The sequence below is a fragment of the Salvelinus alpinus genome, chromosome 9 (genome assembly GCF_045679555.1).
Source record: "Salvelinus alpinus chromosome 9, SLU_Salpinus.1, whole genome shotgun sequence".
NCBI lineage: Eukaryota > Metazoa > Chordata > Actinopteri > Salmoniformes > Salmonidae > Salvelinus > Salvelinus alpinus.
Genome location: NC_092094.1, coordinates 78,008,534 through 78,031,316, shown reverse-complemented (window position 1 = coordinate 78,031,316; position 22,783 = coordinate 78,008,534). Strand labels below are relative to the sequence as shown.

Genomic DNA, 22,783 nt, shown 5'->3' with positions numbered 1-22,783 from the left:
ATGTTTCTAAAATCCCCTATGGGAAAAATGAATGGTGTAAAAACGATTGGAACCATTTCCCTGTTTCACCGCTAGGTTTTATGGGTATTATGACTCATGCCGTGGTACTCTATGGCTCTATTGAACAAGGAAAACCATATCTACTCTCTGCTAGCGTGATCGTGCAATCTGCGAAACACAAAGACACAATAATTGCTACAAAACATGACCATTCAGTTTTAGATCTGACAGCAGGATCAATCAACCAATGACGTCATTGGTTGAACTCTACCGGCTCGAAAATTCTAAAACACAGCTGTAGTGCATAATTATGTCTGAAACACCCTCTCATCAATTAGAATTATGCAGGGGAACTGGAAAAACACCCTACATTGTGTCTAGCAGTAAGTTTCCCTTTAAAAATCTACCTAGAACCATGCTTTTTTAAAACATCTTTAATGTAAAGCCCAAAAAGTAGGCTACCATTATGTCAGATCGTGAAATGGTTGTTCAAATACAATTTTACCTGGCCAAATTATTAGATGGCCTGCAAAAAATAGGAACTACATTTTTTATGCACAAAACATCAACGTGGACCAGATTGACAACTCTCCATCCCCACTATTCATTGTCTGCAGTGAGAATTCACTGTCTTTCGATAATTATTTGGTCATTTATCTACAGAAAAACGTTGTTTTGAGCTCAAAAAGCAGTAGTAGCAGTATGCAAATCAGGGAGCCAAATTAACGTCTCTTTCACCGATGCTATTCTTTTCCCTGCGTTCACCAAAAAGATCCGTTCGCGAACGACCAATCACTATTGCATGCAAATAGAAGAGCGCAATTATGCTCCTAGTGGCCATGGCCAGAACTGAGCGCTTACTGTATCAGAGCAGAATGGATGAAAGTTAGATAAAGTTGATGAAGATGCATTAAGTTCTGTTAAAAAATACTTGTCACATTACATATTGGGGGTTCTCACGAGAGAAACAAGAGTGTATAGGTCTACTTCACCTTGAACAAGCGGAGTTTGTGCGTTTGGCTACTTCTTCCTCTTTCGTGGTACGCACTCCCCGCATTGACAAAGAGGACAGATCCAGTCCGCGGTAGGCTACAGCGGGAAGGTAGGTGAGGAGGAGATACAATTGATTATATTTGCACGAGGAGGAAAAGAAAGGGATACAAATAAATAATTATACCTTAAAGTTTAAAGGGTGTGTAGGCCTACAGTTTATTTTTTCTCTGATTATAAAGCTTGATAAATGCGTCGCAGTTTGGATAGAAAGACGTATGTCTCAGCCAACTTTCACATTTCTTTGTGACGGGTTTCGTGTTGGTAGAAAAACGAAATGTTTTCTCTTCTCCTTCCTTGTATAAATATATAAGTTGAGTTTTAGTATTTTTGATGGGACGACTGAGTTGCGCCTATAAATTCATTTTAGGGGAAGGTGCGGTTCTGTAACTCTAGGGCTACATGCATTCAACTTCGTTTGGCTATCAATCATCCAATTTAGATATTGAAATGGGCTTGCGTGTATATTTAACATGGGAGATCAATGCAAACGCCCAAAGCCACTGAGGTTTGAATGATCTCCGTCATTAGTCGGCTACAAATGAGAATAATTAAAGTTGAGAACCGCCAGCTCCTCAGTCACGTATTGGCACGCTTTGGACAGATCTCACTGACAGATTAGACGACCAAATTCATGATACGGGCACTGTTTTATTAAAGCTACTAAAATGGAGTTGTGGGATTATATTGTCATCTGTTCTATCCCTCACTAAAATGTGCTTTGGTTTGTTGCAGACTTTTTGTTTTTCCCCGAAGGTGGTGAACAATTCAAATGAACATGGTGCAGAACTAAGATGTCTATCTAATGTTTAGTCTGGATGTACACTCATGTCCTCTCTCTCTCTCTCTCTCTCTCTCTCTCTCTCTCACTGGGCATACTTCTCTAATCACTTTTAATATAGATTGGTGTCTATATCGAGGGGTTTTGAGAATTGCTGTGTGCGGGATGTTATTCATTGGTGCATCATTTCCCTTGTGGAACATTACGTAATTGTGCGGTGCCATATTAGAGATGATTAATCGTACTGATTTGTTGTGCAGGTCTCCTCTGCAGCCTCAGCTCTGTCCAGACAGAGAGAGCCAATAAAGGCCAGGGCCACTGGTGTGTTGTCTACTTTCCCACTGCATCATGGGTAACTTCTCCAGCAAGGACTGCCATGGACCCACAGGTACCCCCCCCCCCCCCCCCCCCCACACACACACACACACACTCACTCCTCACTTAACCTGTCAACCCTCCTGATGTGCTGAACAGCTGTCTCTGAAGTATTTTGACTCTTCCTTCAGAGATCAGACAGCATACCCGGCGGGATGCTCACATACCTATTTCAGCTTTTAGTCAATGGTGAAAAGACCGAATGGGGATGGACAGAGAGAGGCATTAATAGAGAGAAGGAATGAGACAAGAGGGAGTGAGGAGAGACTGGATCCATCTCTCCATTTGTGTTCCCCAATCTCCAGAGTGTGTGTGGGTCAGGGGGTAGGAATCTTGGCTTGGTTCCTGTGTGTGTGTTGCTCGGTGGTCATTCTCCTCGCGTCCCCTTGCGATTTGTCAGGCTTTGCTACCCAAGCTGTGATGAATCTGCAGAATTCCCCGGCTCAGCACAACTGAAATGGATTAATCATGGTAAGCCTAATGCTGGCGGACACACACATTATGGCTTGGAATGGGTGAATAGAAGGCAGCGGGTGAAGTGGGAAGTTACGGCCAGTCACTGAATTTGCTGTGGGTTAGATTGACCTGATTATGATGCATCACTTTCCATAACTTGTATTGTTGAACTCTATCAGGAATGATATCCATTAAGCTTAGAGAATATCTGTTTAAACCAAGAACAAAGGAGGACTTAGGGTCAGTGGTGGTATAGATCAGCAGCACAGAGCAGAGGAATGTGTGTCTCCTGACAAGCAATGGCCCATTCATCCTGAGAATGACAGCCTGAGTATTGTGGGGGGTTGATGGTCTGGATTAGTCATCCTGGCAGCTTTGCATGCCATCACACGATACATGCCCAACCAGTGACCACTGCACTCAATCTCTCACACTCTCGTTGGCTGTGTCTCTTACTCACACTTTTGCGTTGTTGCTCTTATTCTCTCCAGGGCCCAACTTGGATGTGTTTCACACCCCCCCTACTTCTCCAGTGACCTCCACCCTGCCTGCTCTCACTCAGATCACACCCTCTACACCAGGCCAGCCGGTCCCAGCCACAGCTCCGGCCCCAGCTCCAGCCCTAAGTGGGAAGAGACTACTACCCTCCCTGCCTGTCAGCCCAGGCTACTCTGTGATTGGTCCTGGGTTTATCTCCCTGCAGGGCAAGACAGGAAGTGATGCAGCAGCGCCTGAAAGGCAGGTTGTGATGGGGCTTAATGGAGGCCCCACCTGCTCTACTCCCAGGAGTCCTGTATCCCAGGGGAATAGCTCAACGATTAGCCCCACCAAGAGTCCTCCATCTCTGGATAGCCCCTTGTTTTCAGCCGGCCCGGTCAGCCCCTCTGAGCATAGCTGGAAGGAAAAGGACAGTGGGCTGAGCACATCCATGCTGGAGGTCCATAGGACGGCAGACAACCAGGGAGAGCTGGAGAGACTGGTGGAGGAGTGTAGGTCAGCACTGGGTCTCAGCCCCAGTCAGTATGCTGCACTGAGCAGCGCGGGTAAGAGCAGCACATACTGTACGTAGACATTAACAGACCCTCTTTCTAGCAATGCCTAAAATAATCCCACAATGACATATTTCTGAAATGCACGATCTCATACCTCTGAACAAACACATATTTTTCTCTTCTCCTCTCTCTCACTTTCTTTTTCTCACTCCCCATCTATTAGATGTATTGAAGCATCTGCTGGTGGAACGTCAGAAGTTGACCGTAGAGGTCCAGAGTCTGAGGGAGACCATGCAGGTGAGAAATATTAACAAGACATTCCAGTAAACAATGAACTGACCTGTTTCCAAATCAGGAAACAGATTATACATACTGTAACCCTTCAGCTTTAGCCTAGTCCCAGATCGACTTGTGCTTTAGCCAATTCTTCTAACTATTGTTGTCATGCCATGGACTACCTTTGGCATGACAACAAAGGAACACTGCAGAGAAGAGTTGGCTAAAGCACAAACAGATGTGGAGCGAGGGTCATCATTGCTACAAACTCAGACAATGGAACATGACAGATTCCCTTCCTTTAATCTAAGAACGAAGCCCATGTGTGTTTTTAGGTTGTACAACTACTTTGCTTTAGGTGTTGCTACTATTCTTTATTTAGCATTTGTCTAAGTATAATGAATAAAAATATAAATGCAACATGCAACAATTTCATTGATTTTACTGATTTACAGTTCATTTGAGGAAATCAGTCAATTGAAATAAATTCATTCTTTAGGCCCTAATCTATGGATTTCACATGACTGAGCGTATAGATATGCACAATTGTCCTCTCAATGGATCTTGTCACTGTATTTTTGGGCATTCAAATTGCCATCGATAAAATGCAATTGTGTTCGTTGTCCGTAGCTTATGCCTGCCCATACTGTAACCCCACCGCCACCATGGGGCACTCTGTTCACAACATTGACATCAGCGAACTGCTTGCCCACACAACGCCAAACACGTGGTCTGCGGTTGTGTGGCTGGTTGGACGTACTGCCAAATTATCTGAAATGACATTGGAGGCGGCTTATGGTAGAGAAATTAACATTCAATTTTCTGGCAACAACTCTGGTGGACATTCCTGCAGTCAGCATGCCAATTGCACACTCCCTCAACTTGAGACATCTGTGGCATTGTGGTGTTTGACAAAACTGCACATTTTAGCGTGGTCTTTAATTGTGCCACACACAAGGTGCACCTGTGTAATGATCATGCTGTTTAATCAGAATCTTCATATGCCACACCTGTAAGGTGAATGGATTATCTTGGCAAAGGAGAAATGCTTACTTACAGGGATATAAAAAATGTGTGCACAACATTTTAGAGAAATAAGCTTTGTGCATATTGAACATTTCTGGGATCTTTTATTTCAGCTCAGGAAACATGGGACCACACTTTACATTTTGCATTTACAGTTGAAGTCGGAGGTTTACATACACCTTAGCCAAATACATTTAAACTCAGTTTTTCACAATTCCTGACATTTAATCCTAGTAAAAATGTCCTGTCTTAAGTCAGTCCCCCTTTTTCCTGATCGTTATGGCCAAACAATGTTTTGGGGTTTAATCAGACCAGAGGACATTTCTCCAAAAAGTACAATCTTTGTCCCCATGTGCAGTTGCGAACCGTAGTCTGTTTTTTTTTATGGCGGTTTTGGAGCAGTGGCTTCTTCCATGTCGATATAGGACTTGTTTTACTGTGGATATAGATAGGTTTGTACCTGTTTCATCCAGCATCTTCACAAGGCCCTTTGCTGTTGTTCTGGGATTGATTTTCACTTTTCGCAACACAGTACATTCATCTCTAGGAGACAGAACGCGTCTCCTTCCTGAGCGGTATGACGGCTGCGTGGACCCATGGTGTTTATACTTGCGTACTATTGTTTGTACAGATGAACGTGGTACCTTCAGGCGTTTGGAAATTGCTCCCAAGGATGAACCAGACTTGTGGAGGTCTACAATTTTTTTCTGATGTCTTGGCTGATTTTCTTTGGATTTTCCCATGATGTCAAGCTAAGAGGCACTGAGTTTGAAGGTAGGCCTTGAAATACATCCACATGTACACCTCCAATTGACTCATGATGTCAATTAGCCTATCCGAAGCTTCTAAAGCCATGACATTTTCTGGAATTTTCCAAGCTGTTTAAAGGCACAGTCAACTTAGTGTATGTAAACTAGTGTATGTAAACTTCTGACCCACTGGAATTGTGATTAAGTGAAATAATCTGTCTGGAAACAATAGTTGGAAAAATGACTTGTGTCATGCACAAAGTAGATGTCCTAATCGACTTGCCAAAACTATAGTTTGTTAACAAGAAATGTGTGGAGTGCTTGAAAAACGAGTTTTAATGACTCCAACTTAAGTGTATGTAAACTTCCGACTTATACTGTATTTTTGTTTATTGTACTTGGAGAGGTGTATTGGGGAGAGTTTTTGGTGGATAAGTTTAGAAACATAAACAGGAAATTACACAATCCCAGAGGTAGAGGTTGCGGCTGGGGTTTACCGCATGTAACCTCTTAGCTCAGGAGATAACAACAAAAGACATCCTGTCATCTCCACCCAGAAATGAAACAGAGCAAGGGCCTCTGGGAGACGCAGTCCTGCTAAATGGCCTCTTCCTGTCCTAGACCCCTCCTGAGAAGTCAAGGAGAAAATGCTCTGAGATAATCTTGATCTCCCCTTTATGCACACACACAAACTGTACATACTGTATATACATACAGTATATACATACAGTGCCTTCAGAAAGTATTCATACCCCTTGGCTTAGTCCACATTTAGTAGTGTTACAGCCTGAATTCAAAATTGATTTAATTGATTTTCTTGCTCATCTACTTACAATACCCGATAAGGACACAGTGACATGTTTTTAGACATTTTAGCAAATTTTATGAAATGCAGAAATATCTAATATACATAAGTATTGACGCCCCTGAGTCAATACATGTTAGGCTCACCTTTGGCAGTGATTTCAGCTGTGAGTCTTTCTGGGTAAGGGCTTTGCACACCTGGATTGTACAATATTTTCACATATAAAATAAAAATCTTCAATCTCTGTTAAGTTTGTTGTAGATCATTGCTAGACATCCATTTATTTTCATGTCTTGCCATAGATTTTCAAGCCGATTCAAGTCAAAACTAACTAGGCCACTCAGGAACATTCAATGTCGTCTTGGTAAGCAACTCCAGTGTATATTTGGCCTTGTTTTAGGTCAGTGGTTCCTAAACGCTCTTGGTTAATGTACCACCAAGTACATTTTTGCTCTGCCTGGAGTATCCCTGAAGTGCTGTGTTGGTTTTTCCCCCAAGATAATGCTTTGTATTCTTTGCCACATTTTTTGCAGTTTTACTTTAGTGCTTAATTCAAACAGGATGCATGTTTTGGAATATTTTACGCTGTCAATTAGGTTAGTATTGTGGCGTTACTACAATGTTGTTTATCCATTCTCAGTTTTCTACTATCACAGCCATTAAACTCTAACTGTTTTAAAGTCACCATTGACCTCATAGTAAAATCCCTAAGTGGTTTCCTTCCTTTCTGGCAACTGAGTTAGGAAGGACGCCTGTATCTTTGTAGTGACTGGGTGTATTGATACACCATCCACAGTGTAGTTAATAACTTCACCGTGCTCAAAGGGATATTCATTGTCTATTTATTTTTTTACCCCATCTACCAATGTGTGCTTTTCTTTGCGAGGCATTGGAAAACCTCCCTGGTCTTTGTGGTTGAATCTGTGTTTGAAATTCACTGCTCGACTGATAATTGTATGTGTGAGGTACAGAGATGAGGTAGTCATAAAAAATAATGGTAAACACTATTGATTCAAATGTATTTATAAAGCCATTTTTACATCAGCAGATGTCACAAAGTGTTAAACAGAAGCCAGCAAGCAATGCAGACGTAGAGGCATGGTGGCTAGGAACAACTCCTCTTCTGGATGTGTCGGGTGGAGATTATAAGAGTACATGGCCATTAAAGCCAGATTGAACATTTTGAAGAACAAACGTTCATAGATGACCAGCAGGGTCAAATAATAATCACAGTAGGTGTAGAGTGTGCACCAGGTCAGTACCTCATGAGTAAATGTCAGTTGGCTTTTCTCTCGCTTTCCCGCTCTCCGCCCCGTGCCGCTCCCTCTCGCTTTCCCGTGCCGCTCCCTCTCGCTTTCCCGTGCCGCTCCCTCTCGCTTTCCCGTGCCGCTCCCTCTCGCTTTCCCGTGCCGCTCCCTCTCGCTTTCCCGTGCCGCTCCCTCTCGCTTTCCCGTGCCGCTCCCTCTCGCTTTCCCGTGCCGCTCCCTCTCGCTTTCCCGTGCCGCTCGCTCGCTCCCTCTCGCTTTCCCGTGCCGCTCGCTCGCTCCCTCTCGCTTTCCCGTGCCGCTCGCTCGCTCCCTCTCGCTTTCCCGTGCCGCTCGCTCGCTTTCCCGTGCCGCACTCCCGCGCCGCACTCTCGCTCTCTCTCCCGCGCCGCTCTCCCGCGCCGCTCTCTCGCTCTCCCGCGCCGCTCTCTCTCGCGCTCCCGCGACGCCTTCTCGCGCTCTTGTGCCTCTCGCTCCCACGACGCTTTCTCGCGGCATGGGAGTGAGCGGCACTTGACTGAGAGCGTGCTCTTGCTCCCATGCCGCTCTCTTGTTCCCGTGCCGCTCTCTCGCGCTCCTGTGCAGCGCTCTCTTGCCGCTGTCTCGCACTCTCTCGCTCCCGTGCCGCTCTCTTGTTCCACGCTTTCTCTCTGGACATCTGAGGGGCCACTTCTCACACCTCCCTCTCTCAGCACAGACACTCAAACGACCTCACAACTGTTGCTCCCTCCTGATCCCACCTCTGCCCTTCGTTTTCCCTGTCTAGCCCCTCTTTCCTGTCCTTTCCGTCCACTCCTCCTTCTCACCAAACCAATGTCCCGTCCATCCACCCGATCTCTTTCCCTGTCTATTGCGCCTGTCTGTGTGGTTGGGTAGGTGGGCTGATCTTTTCCCGTGGATTAAATAGCTCTCAGATCTGCTCTGGGATCAGTTCCAGTTGGACAGTGCTGCAGATTTCCAGGATTGAGCTGGTTTTGGCTCTGAAAACTGAGGTTGAATATGTTTACATGCCAAATGAAGGTTGTGTGTCAAATTTGCAATGCAAAATAAATGGTTGCGGCTGGGGAGAAGTTAGATATCGTGTGTGTGGGGGGATAGAAGCACTGTCTTTGATCTAGATGTGTCTAGTGTGGGTGAGTGTATCCACAGGCCTTGTAGGGACTGCTGTTAAAGAACTGAGCTGGTCTCTTGATGAGTATGGGAACTGGTTGTTCAATACACCCAAGTGAGTGTAGAAAGTTGCAGAAAACCCATGGCGAGTGGGGACACAGACTCAAGTATGCATTAGGGAGTCTGGGTGTGGAAGTGAATGGAGGCTTGGGGACAGATGGATGGTTCTCTTTCTCTCTCACACATACACCAGCTGAGATATAACCACAACCCTCCTGGAGAGACTATGCGGCATGTGTCGGTGCATACGAGTCTGTGCCTGTGGGGGATCACTAGGGATTCCCGAGAGGGAGTATGTGTGTGTCTAAGGGAGAATCAACAGTGTTATCTCTCTGTGTGAGGAGTGCCCCCTCCTGTTTCCCATCTAAGACGTGCCATATTTGGACACACTGACAGTTAGTTAGCTGTACAGGCAGGATGCAGATCATAGGCTAGTAAAGGACGGGGTGGTTTAGTCTAATGGTTTCCCATTGTGTTCTTGTCTCCCATCTGGCATTATGAGTTGCATCATGTGTACTAATAAAAAGCACTTTGTGTCTACTGCCATAAGGCAGTTTAAACTCTGAGGCTTTGAATCAAAGAATGTAAGAACGGGTTGTTCAGTGGTTGTCCGTGCTCTAAAGTTTACCTTGTTAGAGAGAGCGGTGAACTTCACTTTGTGGTTGTGTTGGAAGAGAAAAGACCGAGGAGAGGTGTGTGAGTGAAAGAGAATATGCTCTCGCGTGTGTGTGTGTGTGTGTGTGTGTGTGTGTGTGTGTGTCCGTCCAATGACGACATAATAGAACCCAGCTGTGGTCTAGAGTCGCTGGTCAGATGAGGAAACGAGCTGGCTCCAGTCTCGCCTCCTCTGCGTCTCTATCCATTCTTCATTTAATTACCAAACAAGGCAACCCCTCCACTCCTCCACACTCCCACATTTCTCTGCGGGGTCACATTGCAATGTTCACACACCCATTCTGCACTGATTCCATCTGTGCATGTTACTTTGTGCCGTTGCATGTTTGGTAACTGGATAGTGCTGTATTTCGGCTGCTCTCAACAGCTTTTCTCAGTGGTCCTTATCATTTTACCTTTTGGCTCAGCAACTCTGCTTGAGAGCCTCTGTTTTAGTTTATACCTTTTATCCACAGGGCAGTGTTTGTGCATGTCCAGAGCTAGGGCATGCTCTCAGGGTGTACGTTTGTCAGTAGTGGCGTTCTCACCTGGTCTCCTCTCCTGCATCTGCACTCAATAGAAAAAGATATGTGAAGAAAACATGGCGGAAGTCTACTGGTATGTTAACACGCTGACTAATCCGGCTCCGCGCTTGCGTCCGCCGATTTTTGTCTATCCCCACCGGACACGTTCGTGACACGCAAGTTAAAATAGCAAAACCAACTGTGAACCATCTGTATTACGCTGAACAAAAGAGATAAACACAACATGCAATAATTTCAAAGATTTTATAAGGAAATCAGTCAATTAAAGTCATTCGGTCCTAATATGTACGGTGCCTTCGGAAAGTATTCAGACCCCTTGACTTTTTCAAAATGTTGTTACGTTACAGCCTTACTATAAAATGTTCCCCATCAATCTACAAGCAATACCCATAATGACAGACACATTTTTGCAAATGTATTTCAAATAAAAAAACATCATATTTGCATAAGTATTCAGACCCTTTACTCAGTACTTTGTTGAAGCACCCTTGGCAGCGATTACAGACTTGAGTCTTCTTCGGTATGACGCTACAAGCTTGGCACACCTGTGTTTGGGGAGTTTTTCTCAGCAGATCCTCTCAAGCTCTGTCAGGTTGGATGGGAGCGTCACTGTACAGCTATTTTCAGGTCTCTCCAGAGATGTTCAAGTCCGGGCTCTGGCTGGGCCACTCGAGGACATTCAGAGACTTGCCCCGAAGCAACTCCTGCGTTGGCTTGGCTGTGTGCTTAGGTTCGTTGTCCTGTTGGATGGAGAACCTTCGCCACTGTCTGAGGTCCTGAGCGCTCTGGAGCAGGTTTTAAATCAAGGATCTCTCTATACTTTGCTCCGTTCATATTTCCCTCGATCCTGACAAGTCTCCCAGTACCTGCCGCTGAAAAACATCCCCACAGCATGATGCAGCCACCACCATGCTTCACTGTAGGGATGGTGCTAGGTTTCCTCCAGATGTGACGCTTGGCATTCAGGCCAAAAAGTTCAATCTTGGTTTCATCAGACCAGAGAATCTTGTTTCTCATGGTCTGAGAGTCCTTTAGGTGCCTTTTGGCAAACTCCAAGCGGGCTGTCATGTGCCTTTTACTGAGGATTGGCCTTTGTCTGGCCACTCTACCATAAAGGCCTGATTTGGTGGAGTGCTGCAGAGATGGTTGTCCTTCTGGAAGGTTCTCCCATCTCCAGAGAGGAACTCTGGAGCTCTGTCAGTGGCCATCGGGTTCTTGGTCAACCTCCCTGACCAAGGCTCTTCTCCCCGATTGCTCAGTTTGGCCGGACGGACAGCTCTAGTAATAGTCTTGGTGATTCCAAACTTCTTCCATTTTAAGAATGATGGAAGCCACTGTCTTCTTGGGGTACCTTTTTAAAGCTGCAGAAATGTTTTAGTACCCTTCCCCAGATCTGTGCCTCGACACAATCCTGTCTCGGTGGTCAACGGACAATTCCTTCGACCTCATGGCTTGGTTTTTCCTCTGACATGCCCTGTCAACTGTGGGACCTTATATAGACAGGTGTGTGCCTTTCCAAATCATGTCCAATCAATTGAATGTACCACAGGTGGACTCCAATCAAGTTGTAGAAACATCTCAAGGATGATCAATGGAAACAGGATGCAGCTGAGCTCAATTTTGAGTCTTGTCGCAGAGGGTCTGAATGGTTCTGTTTTTATTTTTGTACATTTGCCTAACATTCTAAAAACAACCTGTTTTTGCTTTGTCATTATGCGGTATTGTGTGTAGATTGAGGAAAAACAATTTAATCCGTTTCATAATAAGGCTGTAATGTAATAAAATGTGGAAAAAGTCAAGAGGTCTGAATATTTTCCGAATACACCGTATTTCACATGACTGGGAATACAGATATGCATAAAATAAAAAAAGTAGGGTCGTGGATCAGAACCAGTCAGTATCTGGTGTACCCACCATTTTCCTCATGTAGCACGACACATCTCCTTCGCATAGAGTTGATCCGTTCTATTTTAAGGCTTGGCTATGCATACTCGTTTAAGCTGTTTGGTTTATTTTGCTATGCTTGCGCACGCAGCGCGGCCAGTTTGGTTAGCATGTTAGTTGACGAAGCCACTTTGCGTCGCAATCTGGTATTGGTATCTTTTGTATCCACCCTTTCTCGTGAGTTTACTGTATGTGATGATCTGCTGCATTGCTGTGGTATGAGTTCCTCTCCCTGTGTTGAACTTGTTTGATTCATTAGAAATTCAGCAATAACCTCAGTGAGCCCCTTTGGAGTAAGAGCTGTAAACAAGTCACACATTCCAGGTTAGTGGATCTGAGCCAGTGCACCTGAATGAGGCCAGGGCTGTTTACAGCAACGTGTTTGCACAGGTCTCGATGTGGCTCATTTGCTTCGCTAGATCCACTCCTCTAAACTTGCTACGACTTGCCTCTGTCTCATCCCATCCAGCTGTTAGTTTATGAAGGCCAAATGGACATTTAATCATTTAAATCGTATAGTCTCTAGAGGTGCTGTGTATGATGTGATGCTGGCAGACAGGGCCTGATTAAGACATCTTTGGCAATGTGGCGTAGGCTACAGTTGAGCAGAGGCGTTTTTAGGATTTCCACACATGGGGATTTTGATTTTAGTCTTAGAAAAAATCTGCCTTTAAAAAATGCATTTCATGCCATTCTACGTCATTTACATGACAGGAGACATTAGCTGAATCTTTTTTTAATACCACCTAAATGAGTGGCTACTCTGACAGACAAACTGAGATCAATCTGGTCTTGAAGCGACACAACATTAGGAGGATATATATGTATATATATACACACACCGTTGAAGTCGGAAGTTTACATACACTTTAGTCAAATACATTTAAACTGTTTTTCACAATTCCTGACATTTAATCCGAGTAAAAATTCCCTGTCTTAGGTCAGTTAGGATCACCACTTTATTTTAAGAATGTGAAATGTCAAAATAATAGAGTGATTTATTTCGGCTTTTATTTCTTTCATCACATTCCCAGTGGAAATGAAGTTTATATACACTCAATTATTCTTTGGTAGCATTGCCTTTATATTGTTTAACTTGGGTCAAATGTTTCGGGTAGCCTTCCACAAGCTTCCCACAATAAGTTGGGTGAATTTTGGCCCATTCCTCCTGACCGAGCAGGTGTAACTGAGTCAGGTTTGTAGGCCTCCTGGCTCGCAAACGCTTTTTCAGTTCTGCCCACACATTTTCTAAGGGTTTGAGGTCAGGGCTTTGTGATGGACACTCCAATACCTTGACTTTGTTGTCCATAAGCCATTTTGCCACAACTTTGGAAGTATGCTTGGGGTCATTGTCCATTTGGAAGACCCATTTGCGACCAAGCTTTAACTTCCTGACTGATGTCTTGAGATGTTGCTTCAATATATATCCACATTTTCCTTTCTCATGATGTTATCTATTTTGAAGTGCACCAATCCCTCCTTCAGCAAAGCACCCCCACAGCGTGATGCTGCCACCCCTGTGCTTCACGGTTGGGATGGTGTTCTTTGGCTTGCAAGCCTCCCCATTTTTCCTCCAAACAAAACGATGGTCATTATGGCCAAACAGTTCTATTTTTGTTTCATCAGACCAGAGGAATTTAAAATTTTAAATATATTTGGATTTGTTTAACACTTTTTGGTTACTACATGATTCCATTTGTGTTATTTCCTAGTTTTGACGTCTTCACTATTATTCTCGAATGTACAAAATAGTAAAAATTAAGAAAAACCCTTGTGTCCAAACTTTTGACTGGTACTATATGTAGGAGCCTCCACTGCTCAGATGAGGAAGGGGAGTTGTCCTTTTTAGTTGAAACTATACTAAATATATTCACGTCACCAAATAATTGATTAAAACACAGTTTTGCAAAGGTCTACAGTAGCCTCAGCAGCACTCTGTAGGGTAGCACCATGGTATAGCTGGAGGACAGCTAGATTATGTCCTCTTCTGGGTACATTGACTCCAATACAAAACCTAGGAGGCTCATCATTCTCATCCCCTTCCATAGACTTACACAGTAATGATGACAACTTCCAGAGGGTGTATTCCAACTTATTAGAGCTCTTGCAGGTTGAACTGACATCTTGTCCACCCAATCAGAGAATTAATCTAGTACTGAAAGCATAAGCTAAAGCTAGCTAGCAGTGCATAAAATGTTGTGAGTAGTTGACTCAGATGGAGGGACATTTTAACGCTACAGCATAGAATGACATTCTAGACAATTCTGTGCTTCCAACTTTGTGGCAACATTTTGGGGAAGGCCGTTTCCTGTTCCAGCATTACAATGCCCCCGTGCACAAAGCGAGGTCCATACAGAAGTGGTTGGTCGAGATCGGTATGGAAGAACTTGACTGGCCAGCCGGAGCACTGACCTCAACCCCATCGAACACCTTTGGGATGAATTGGAACGCAGAGTGCGAACCAGACCTAACTAACTCTTGTGGGTGAATGGAAGCAAGTCCCCGCAGCAATGTTCCAACATCTAGTGGAAGGCCTTCCCAGAAGTGTGGAGGCTGTTAGAGCAGCAAAAAGGGGACTCCATATTAATGCCCATAATTTTGGAATAAGATGTTCGATGAGCAGGTGTTCACATACTTTTGACCATGTGTATGTTTGTTTCAGCCCAGCCCTAACACACCCAATTCAACCTATGGATTGTTCTTCATAGTAGATAATTGTCACTGTCTTCCTTTCTGCAGACTGAGAGAGGGGAGTGGCAGCAGTTTCAGTCTGACCTGCAGGTGGCAGTAGCGGTGGCCGACCGGCTGAGGGCCGAGGCCGAAGAGGAGCTGGGCGTGCTCAGAACGGCTCAGAAAGATACAGAGCGAGAGCTGGCGGCTGCCCAGCAGAGATGGAAAGAGACTGATGGGCAGCTGGTCATCCTGAGAAGAGAGCTTAAGGAGAGCAGGCAGAGACTGGCCAACCTCACCCAGAACCAGGGGCCAGGACAGGCCAAGACCCAGGGCAAGGAGAGTACCACTGGGGAGATCAGCACACCTGAGCCCCAGGAGGGAAGCCACCGGGGCAGGGAGAGGGGAATCAGCAGGGTGGGCCAAGGAGGAGATGAAGAGATGGGGAAGAGGAGCCAGGAAGAAGTGAATAAGAATGTGGTTGTGGAAGAGGCTAGGACGGACACTAAGGTCGTCGCCAACCGGTACTTGATGAAGGTGACCAATGAGGAGAGGAGTGGAGAGGGGCGTGATGTGAGGGAGACGGGGCGGATGCTCGCACAGGAGAGGTCAAGGTGAGTACCAGGATGACTACCTGTTTGAAGGATTTCAACTATACATGAACTTAAATGAATGTTAATGTCCATGATTTTATATAGCTGGCTATTCTAGCTACAGTTGAAGTCGGAAGTTTACATGCACCTTAGCCAAATACATTTAAACTCAGTTTTTCACAATTCCTGACATTTAATCCTAGTAAAAATTCCCTGTCTTAGGAAAGTTAGGATCACCACTTTATTTTAAGAATGTGAAATGTCAGAATAATAGTAGAGTGATTTATTTCAGCTTTTATTTCTTTCATCACATTCCCAGTGGGACAGAAGTTTACATACACTCGATTAGTATTTGGTAGCATTGCCTTTAAATTGTTTACCTTGGGTCAAACAATTTGGGTAGCCTTCCACAAGCTTCCCACAATAAGTTGGGTGAATTTTGGCCCATTCCTCCTGACAGAGCTGGTGTAACTGAGTCAGGTTTGTAGGCCTTCTTGCTCGCACACGCTTTTTCAGTTCTGCCCACACATTTTCTATGGGATTGAGGTCAGGGCTTTGTGATGGCCACTCCAATACCTTGACTTTGTTGTCCTTAAGCCATTTTGCCACAACTTTGGAAGTATGCTTGGGGTCATTGTCCATTTGGAAGACCCATTTGCGACCAAGCTTTAACTTCCTGACTGATGTCTTGAGATGTTGCTTCAATATATCCACATCATTTTCCTACCTCATGATGCCATCTATTTTGCTAAGTGCACCAGTCCCTCCTTCAGCAAAGCGCCACCCCCGTGCTTCACGGTTGGGATGGTGTTCTTCGACTTGCAAGCATCCCCCTTTTTCCTCCAAACATAACGATGGTCATTATGGCCAAACAGTTCTGTTTTTGTTTCATCAGACCAGAGGACATTTCTCCAAAATGTACAATCTTTGTCTCCATGTGCAGTTGCAAACCGTAGTCTGGCTTTTTTTCTGGCGGTTTTGGAGCAGTGGCTTCTTCCTTGCTGAGTTGCCTTTCAGGTTATGTCGATTATAGGACTTGTTTTTACTGTGGATATAGATACTTGTTTACCTGTTTCATCCAGCATCTTCACAAGGTCCTTGTTTTCCTGTTGTTCTGGGATTGATTTGCACTTTTCGCACCAAAGTACGTTCTTCTCTAGGAGACAGAACGCGTCTCCTTCCTGAGCGGTATGACGGCTGCGTGGTCCCATGGTGTTTATACTTGCGTACTATTGTTTGTACAGATGAACGTGGTACCTTACTGCGTTTGGAAATTGCTCCCAAGGATGAACCAGACTTGTGGAGATCTACATTTTTTTTTTCTGACGTCTTGGCTGATTTCTTTTGATTTTCCCATGATGTCAAGCAAAGAGGCACTGAGTTTGAAGGTAGGCCTTGAAATACATCCACATGTACACCTTCAATTGACCCATGATGCCTATCAGAAGCTTCTAAAGTCATGACATTTTCTGACATTTTCCAAGCTGTTTTAAAGGCACAGTCAATTTAGTGTATGTAAACTTCTGACTCACTGGAATTGTGATACAGTGAGTTATAAGTTAAATAATCTGTCTGTGAACAATTGTTGGAAAAATTACTTGTGTCATGCACAAAGTAGATGTCCTAACCGACTTGCCAAAACTATAGTTTGTTAACAAGAAATTTGTGGAGTGGTTGAAAAACTAGTTTTAATGATTCCAACCTAAGTGTATGTAGACTTCCCACTTCAACTGTAAATCCAGACTGATTTTTGACTGCCATAATTTGTAAATCATGAACAGAGTTGCATAATCAGACAAATCGTTGTATGGAGGGTTGAGCGGTTGTTGGAATGGAAGTGACGTTCAGGCAGGACACTTAAGGACATGGATTTGTAAAGAACCATGTTAACTTATTTTACTACTAGTACTGAAGGTGAAAGCTGAGAATAAAGTGTTTCAACAATTGTTCGCTTTGCTGTCATGTCTGACCCCTGATGAGCTGAACAACAAATGGTTCTTCTCTGATCAGTGTGTGAGTTGAGTTCATCCAGTAATATCAAAGGGCATTCCATGATTTCACAGAAGCCTTTCCAGACTACCCGCGTCTTCAGACACTCCCACTGCACAGAATGGAACATCCCAGTCCAATACTGCCACAATAGTTGGGTCTACATTCAAGGTAGACCACATAGAATTTGGGGTCCAACTGCTAGTCTGTGTGTCATAACCCTGCAAATATATAACCATTACTATTCCAGCAGGTGGCGTCATTGCAATAGTTAGAATGTGTTTGGTGATCGACTTACGTCTTCACATGTTTTTGAAATATTGAGGAACAACAATAAAATGTATGTAATAGCGTATGAATAGATATTATCTATGTTCTCATTTCAGAACCAAAGCCAAACCAGAGGAAAAAGAGAAAGGCAAGACAGCTGGTCCAGCACTCACACAGGTGTGTTTGTTTTCCCCAATCAACCATATTTCAGTGCGTTCGTACTACCATGACCCTGTGATCAGTAATGTAGCAGGTAAAATACATTCTACTATCATTTGTGTGTTTTACAGGGATACAGGAGGAAGCATTGAACCAGTACAACTCTGCCCTGACAGACCTGCCCCCTAACAAGGCTTCTAAGACCAGGTCTCAGGATGGCTTCAGTCTGCTGCTACGCCGGCATGGCGGCTCCAAGAGGAACTCTCTGCTGCGCTGGTGTCAGAACCGCACTCAGGGCTACAAGGTACTGTAACACAATGTTTTTGTTTTTGAACAGGGTCTGGAGAAAGGACGCTTGGAGACTGAGGTAAAGAGAATGTTGAACATTCCATATGTAATCAGTAAATGCTCATTAGGATAGTTTCTTGACCCTTTTTCTGCCCCCGCTCACTCTATTTACAGAATATTGACATCACTAACTTCAGCAGTAGCTGGGCAGATGGTCTGGCCTTCTGTGCTCTGTACCACACCTACCTCCCCTCACACATCCCCTACTGCACCCTTAGCCCTGACAGCAAGGTGGGTAACACACACATGCATAGCACACTTGCATGCATTGCACACACACCTATTGATTAGCCTGTCAAACATGGTGCTACTTCTTTTATCCATAGAGGGAGAACCTCAGCCTGGCATTTAAGACTGGAGAGAATGTTGGAATCACAACATTACTTGTGAGTCGAGTCTCTGTTAATCAGAAGCTGTGTTCGTGTCAACATTGTATGCTTGTATGAAAACCCAATAGTGAATGAGATGCTGCCGTATTGAAGTCCTATGTGTTTTACAGACCATGGAGGAGATGCTGAGGGCTGGAGGACCAGACTGGCAAAGGGTTCTGGGATATGTGGAGAGCATGTACCATCACTTTGAGATGTAATGACTGTGTATGAGGGAAGCCTCGGAGGGAGTTACAGTTCACTGCTACTGGTTGAAGGATAGGGAGTGTGACTCACCCTTCTACTAGCTGAGATGGTCATTTAACCAGGTTTCCATCCAACCAATTCATGTGGATGAATTACCTGATGCATGAAAATGACCGGGTTGATGGAAAGAGGAAATGTTGGTACAATTTCATAAATTTCCACAGACAAGTTTTGTTCAACATGGTGGGATACTTTTGTGTCGGTACAATTAATTATGCGAGAAATGGTGATAGAAACGCTTTTTTGTGTTCTAATATTGATATAATAACCATCAATCATATGGTAAACTTGGTCACGAAATGATATGTTGTGTGGTCGTCCCACTACGACTCGGGAAAGCATGCAGTTTATTAGGCGACAGATGAAATAAGTTATGAACTTCACAGGGGGGTGAAAGTGCACCGTGATGAGCTTGATGCTCCTTTCCAATACATTTCGAGGGTCTTATTCTGATTGATGCTTGGCTGCCGTTTTGACAAATAATCTCGATCTTACCCATAATAATCGTGTAGGCCTAGGCTAGCCTATACCCGCACTGTATCTGATCTGCCAGGTGTTAGCTAGCACACATGTGCCAAAACCAGAGTGGGTACGTTTGCTATATAACGCAACAGTTTTTGGACAAAACCATCGGTAGAGTTGAAAATGCAATGGAAACCCATTAATTTGTTTTATTCTGTACATGAGAGTTTAAGATCAAAATATATTTTTTATATGTTACTAAGGTCATCACGCACAGCATGTAATCCGCAACAAGTCAGTTTGATGGAAACACATCTGTGGTGAGAAAATGTGCCTATTGTTTTCATACAGATTTTATAATATTCACATGGAAATCTGTGGCCAATTGGATGGAAACCTAGCTAGTGATTGGCATGTAGTCAAAGTTAGGGTTTGTTGGCACAACAGAGCCCCGTTGTGGTCAGGAGTGCAGGTGCAATTTTTTCCCCAGCAGTACCTTCTTAAGCTGCTGATTTGTGTGCAGTGCCTTTTTTAATATCAGTTTTCCATTCCAAAGATTTTCATGTTTTCTATCCGTTTTTAGCACTCTGTAAATATGCACTTTTGTAAGCACTTTGATGATTGTAATTTAAAAGGAAAGGAATGCATATATACAGTCTCTCGCAATCCGTGGATGCTTATATGTAACTAAAATGTGATCGCTGACTATGTTGCCAAAGATGCAGAATAAATAAAATTGTCAATATAAAGCTAACATTGTTTGTTCTGTACGGTCTCCACGGAGACTGAATTGCTTTATCACAGTGATTTGACTTGGGATATCTAAATACATCTAATTATTGCAGGCTTGGTCCTCCATAATCAAAGGTGAGACCTTGTTTGGTGTTGCCTTTGTCTCCATCTACTGGTGTCTTCAAAGCTGACAAGCTATATCCATAGTCGCACACACACTGTACACACACGCAATGACGACTAGGACAACGTCACACCTAGCCGCTGCCCTCTTGTCATCAAGATCACGTCCATTAATTACTAATTTGAATTAATCATGACAACCTTGAGACATCTGAATAATATTACTCAATAAGTCATCCACAATAGCTCTCGGCTAGGGAGTTGTTTTGTGCCAAACTAACATTTGTTCCAAGTGGGTGATACTGAAAAAGGTTGATTTTAATGTGTGCAATAAAATATGCTAGGATCAAATTCTTACAAGCCTATCAGGATTTGGCATTATGGGTGGGGTTGGTACAGGACAGTGGTGCAGGTTGGAGCCATAACGACTGGTGTTGGTCTGGACTGCAACACAGCAGAGAAGACATGGAGAGGATTTGGCTCCTGGGAGTTTGTGTGGCACTGGCTGTCATTTCTGCTTCTGCTCAGGTCTCCTCCAGGTAATGAACCTTGAATTTGAGCTGATGGAAACGAGACATTTCTGTGATTTATTATTTGAAATATTTTGCCATGTCCGTAAATTGAATTTCTCTGTCATGTAGTCTAGTCATTATTATAGGCACTCATTTCTGATAGTCATAACTCATAGGAGCCAAGAAGCAAACATTTTGGAATTTCAATCATTTAAAAAATATATTTTGACGTTTTACTGGTTGCTTGAACACTTAGTATCCCAGCTGATGTAGAAGTCTCTTGCTCTCTCTCTCGGTCATATGAGCACTACGTACCTGATCTCAGACCCCTGTGTGTTGCGTCTGGGGACCCCTACCTCCCTAGCTGTCACCATCCTCACGAACGACCCAGTCAGGGTCACAGCAGAGCTGACCAACGGCAACACCGGCCTGGCCCAGCAGAGTGCGCTTTCAGAGGAGGTGACAGGGGAATATAAGTCAGTCTATAACATCTTACAAGTTATCTTGAACTTTTTCTTTGTTAAGCAACTTAAACATGGTTGCTGTTTTTTTTCCAAAGGCGGTTCAGAACCAGGGCCCTGAGCTTGGAGGGTACTGTGGTGTTGAATGCCGAGCTACAGTGTATGAACAGCATTCTTACATAGGTATTCCTCTTGTACAGATGGGATAGGGCAGTGTCCAGTGCGATGGTGATTGCATCGTCTGTGGATCTATTGGGGCGGTAAGCAAATTGAAGTGGGTCTAGGGTGTAAGGTAAAGGTGATATGATGATCCTTAACTAGCCTCTCAAAGCACTTCATGATGACAGAAGTGAGTGCTACAGGGCGGTAGTCATTTAGTTCAGTTACTTTTGCTTTCTTGGGTACAGGAATAATGGTGGACATCTTGAAGCATGTGGGGACAGCAGACTGGGATAGGGAGAGATTGAATATGTGCGTAAACACTCCAGCCAGCTGGTCTGCGCATGCTGAGGACGCGGCTAGGGATGCCGCCTGGGCCGGCAGCCTTGCGAGGGTTAACACGCTTAAATGTCTTTCTCACTTCGGCCACGGAGAAGGAGAGCCCACAGTCCTTGATAGCGGGCGAAGAAGGTGTTTAACTTGTCCGGAAGGAAGACGTCGGTGTCCTGGTGGCTGGTTTTGCCTTTGTAGTCCGTGATTGTCTGTAGACCATGCCACATACGTCTCGTGTCTGAGCCGTTGAATTGCGATCGTACACACGGAGTTCCATTTACACAAACAAGTAGAGATGCTTTTCCTCCAGGTGAATAGCGACTTTTCAATGTGCTTTTCTGTATACCACAGGAATGTCCATAGACAACAAAACTTTCAGGTATACTTTACATAGTAAGGGAACCATAGATATTCCTCTCAATAGACTGTAGGTCAAGATTGATCGTATACAACACAGTCCCCTGTCGCCATTCTATGATGATTAAAATGAACATGAAATGTGCGCCACGATGTATATAATCTAGGCACCCAGAACAAAGTCTTGCATTTGTCTTGCATTTGTTCTCTGCAGGCAGTGAGGAGAGCCTGGAGCTCTACAGTAGTAACCATTCCTCTCCCAGTGGCTCATACATCCAGATCCAACCCCCAGCTCTTCCCCCACAGGTAACATATCGGCGTCCATTTTACGTCACCAAAACTTGACATCAATGTCTCTATATGAATCTGATCTTTAACCTGAGGTATACAGATGAAAATAAAAGTGTTTATTTCATTTGATGTTCCAGATTGGAGAATCTTCTCATATCTGTAAAGAGCACTTTCCAACTTCATGAGCTTCATTATTTGGTAGGTTTTTCTCTTGGTTGCTGAGAGTGTAGAGTTGTAGTGATTCCTCTCTGCTCTTTGCGATGACCTTTTGACATCTGACCCCTGACCTCTTGTCATTGACTTCCAGTTGATGTCCAGGGGTCAGGTGGTGGCTGCAGGGACAGCAACCTCTCCCTCCTTCTCTCTAACCCCTGCAGTGTCCTGGTCACCAGAGGCCTGTATCACTGTGTCCTACCTGATGGTGAGGTCATCACTGGCCTACTGCACATCTTCATCAAGCCCCATGTAGTCCTACAAAACAAGGTAACTAACTCGTATCACTAATAATGCTAATCTTATTTATGAAATTACTCAGTGCATAGTGATAGTATACTAAATGAATTATTGCAGTATGATGAAATGTATTCTGTTCTCCAGGTAT

At 44.2% G+C, this 22,783-nt stretch overlaps 1 protein-coding gene across 7 annotated transcripts; it reads left to right on the top strand.

Moving 5' to 3' along the window:
- Window positions 1–287: 287 nt before the first annotated feature.
- On the top strand, window positions 288–19,963 carry LOC139530672 (cytospin-A-like). Of its 7 annotated transcripts, none has more exons than XM_071327277.1 (11): window positions 288–383; window positions 2,092–2,219; window positions 3,154–3,705; window positions 3,878–3,951; window positions 14,828–15,372; window positions 17,415–17,511; window positions 17,727–17,787; window positions 17,901–18,073; window positions 18,232–18,348; window positions 18,444–18,503; window positions 18,617–19,963. In XM_071327277.1, exons 2-11 carry the CDS (start codon window positions 2,180–2,182, stop codon window positions 18,704–18,706), a joined length of 1,809 nt encoding a protein of 602 aa, XP_071183378.1. In that variant the 5' UTR covers window positions 288–383; window positions 2,092–2,179; the 3' UTR covers window positions 18,707–19,963. The 7 variants fall into 7 exon arrangements, 6 of the variants coding, with proteins under 6 accessions (XP_071183378.1, XP_071183374.1, XP_071183372.1 ...); XM_071327273.1 differs by having other exon boundaries at window positions 3,154–3,723; XM_071327271.1 differs by lacking the exon at window positions 288–383 and adding an exon at window positions 802–1,102 and having other exon boundaries at window positions 3,154–3,723.
- Window positions 19,964–22,783: the final 2,820 nt, after the last annotated feature.

What these genes read in the sequence shown, in the direction of transcription:
- LOC139530672 (XM_071327273.1), top strand. Translation starts at nt 2,180, where the DNA reads ATGGGTAACTTCTCCAGCAAGGACTGCCATGGACCCACAG. An exon ending in CTGGTCCAGCACTCACACAG is followed by an intron (nt 17,788 to 17,900) that starts GTGTGTTTGTTT and finishes TGTGTTTTACAG; the next exon opens with GGATACAGGAGGAAGCATTG. An exon ending in CCCTTAGCCCTGACAGCAAG is followed by an intron (nt 18,349 to 18,443) that starts GTGGGTAACACA and finishes TTTTATCCATAG; the next exon opens with AGGGAGAACCTCAGCCTGGC.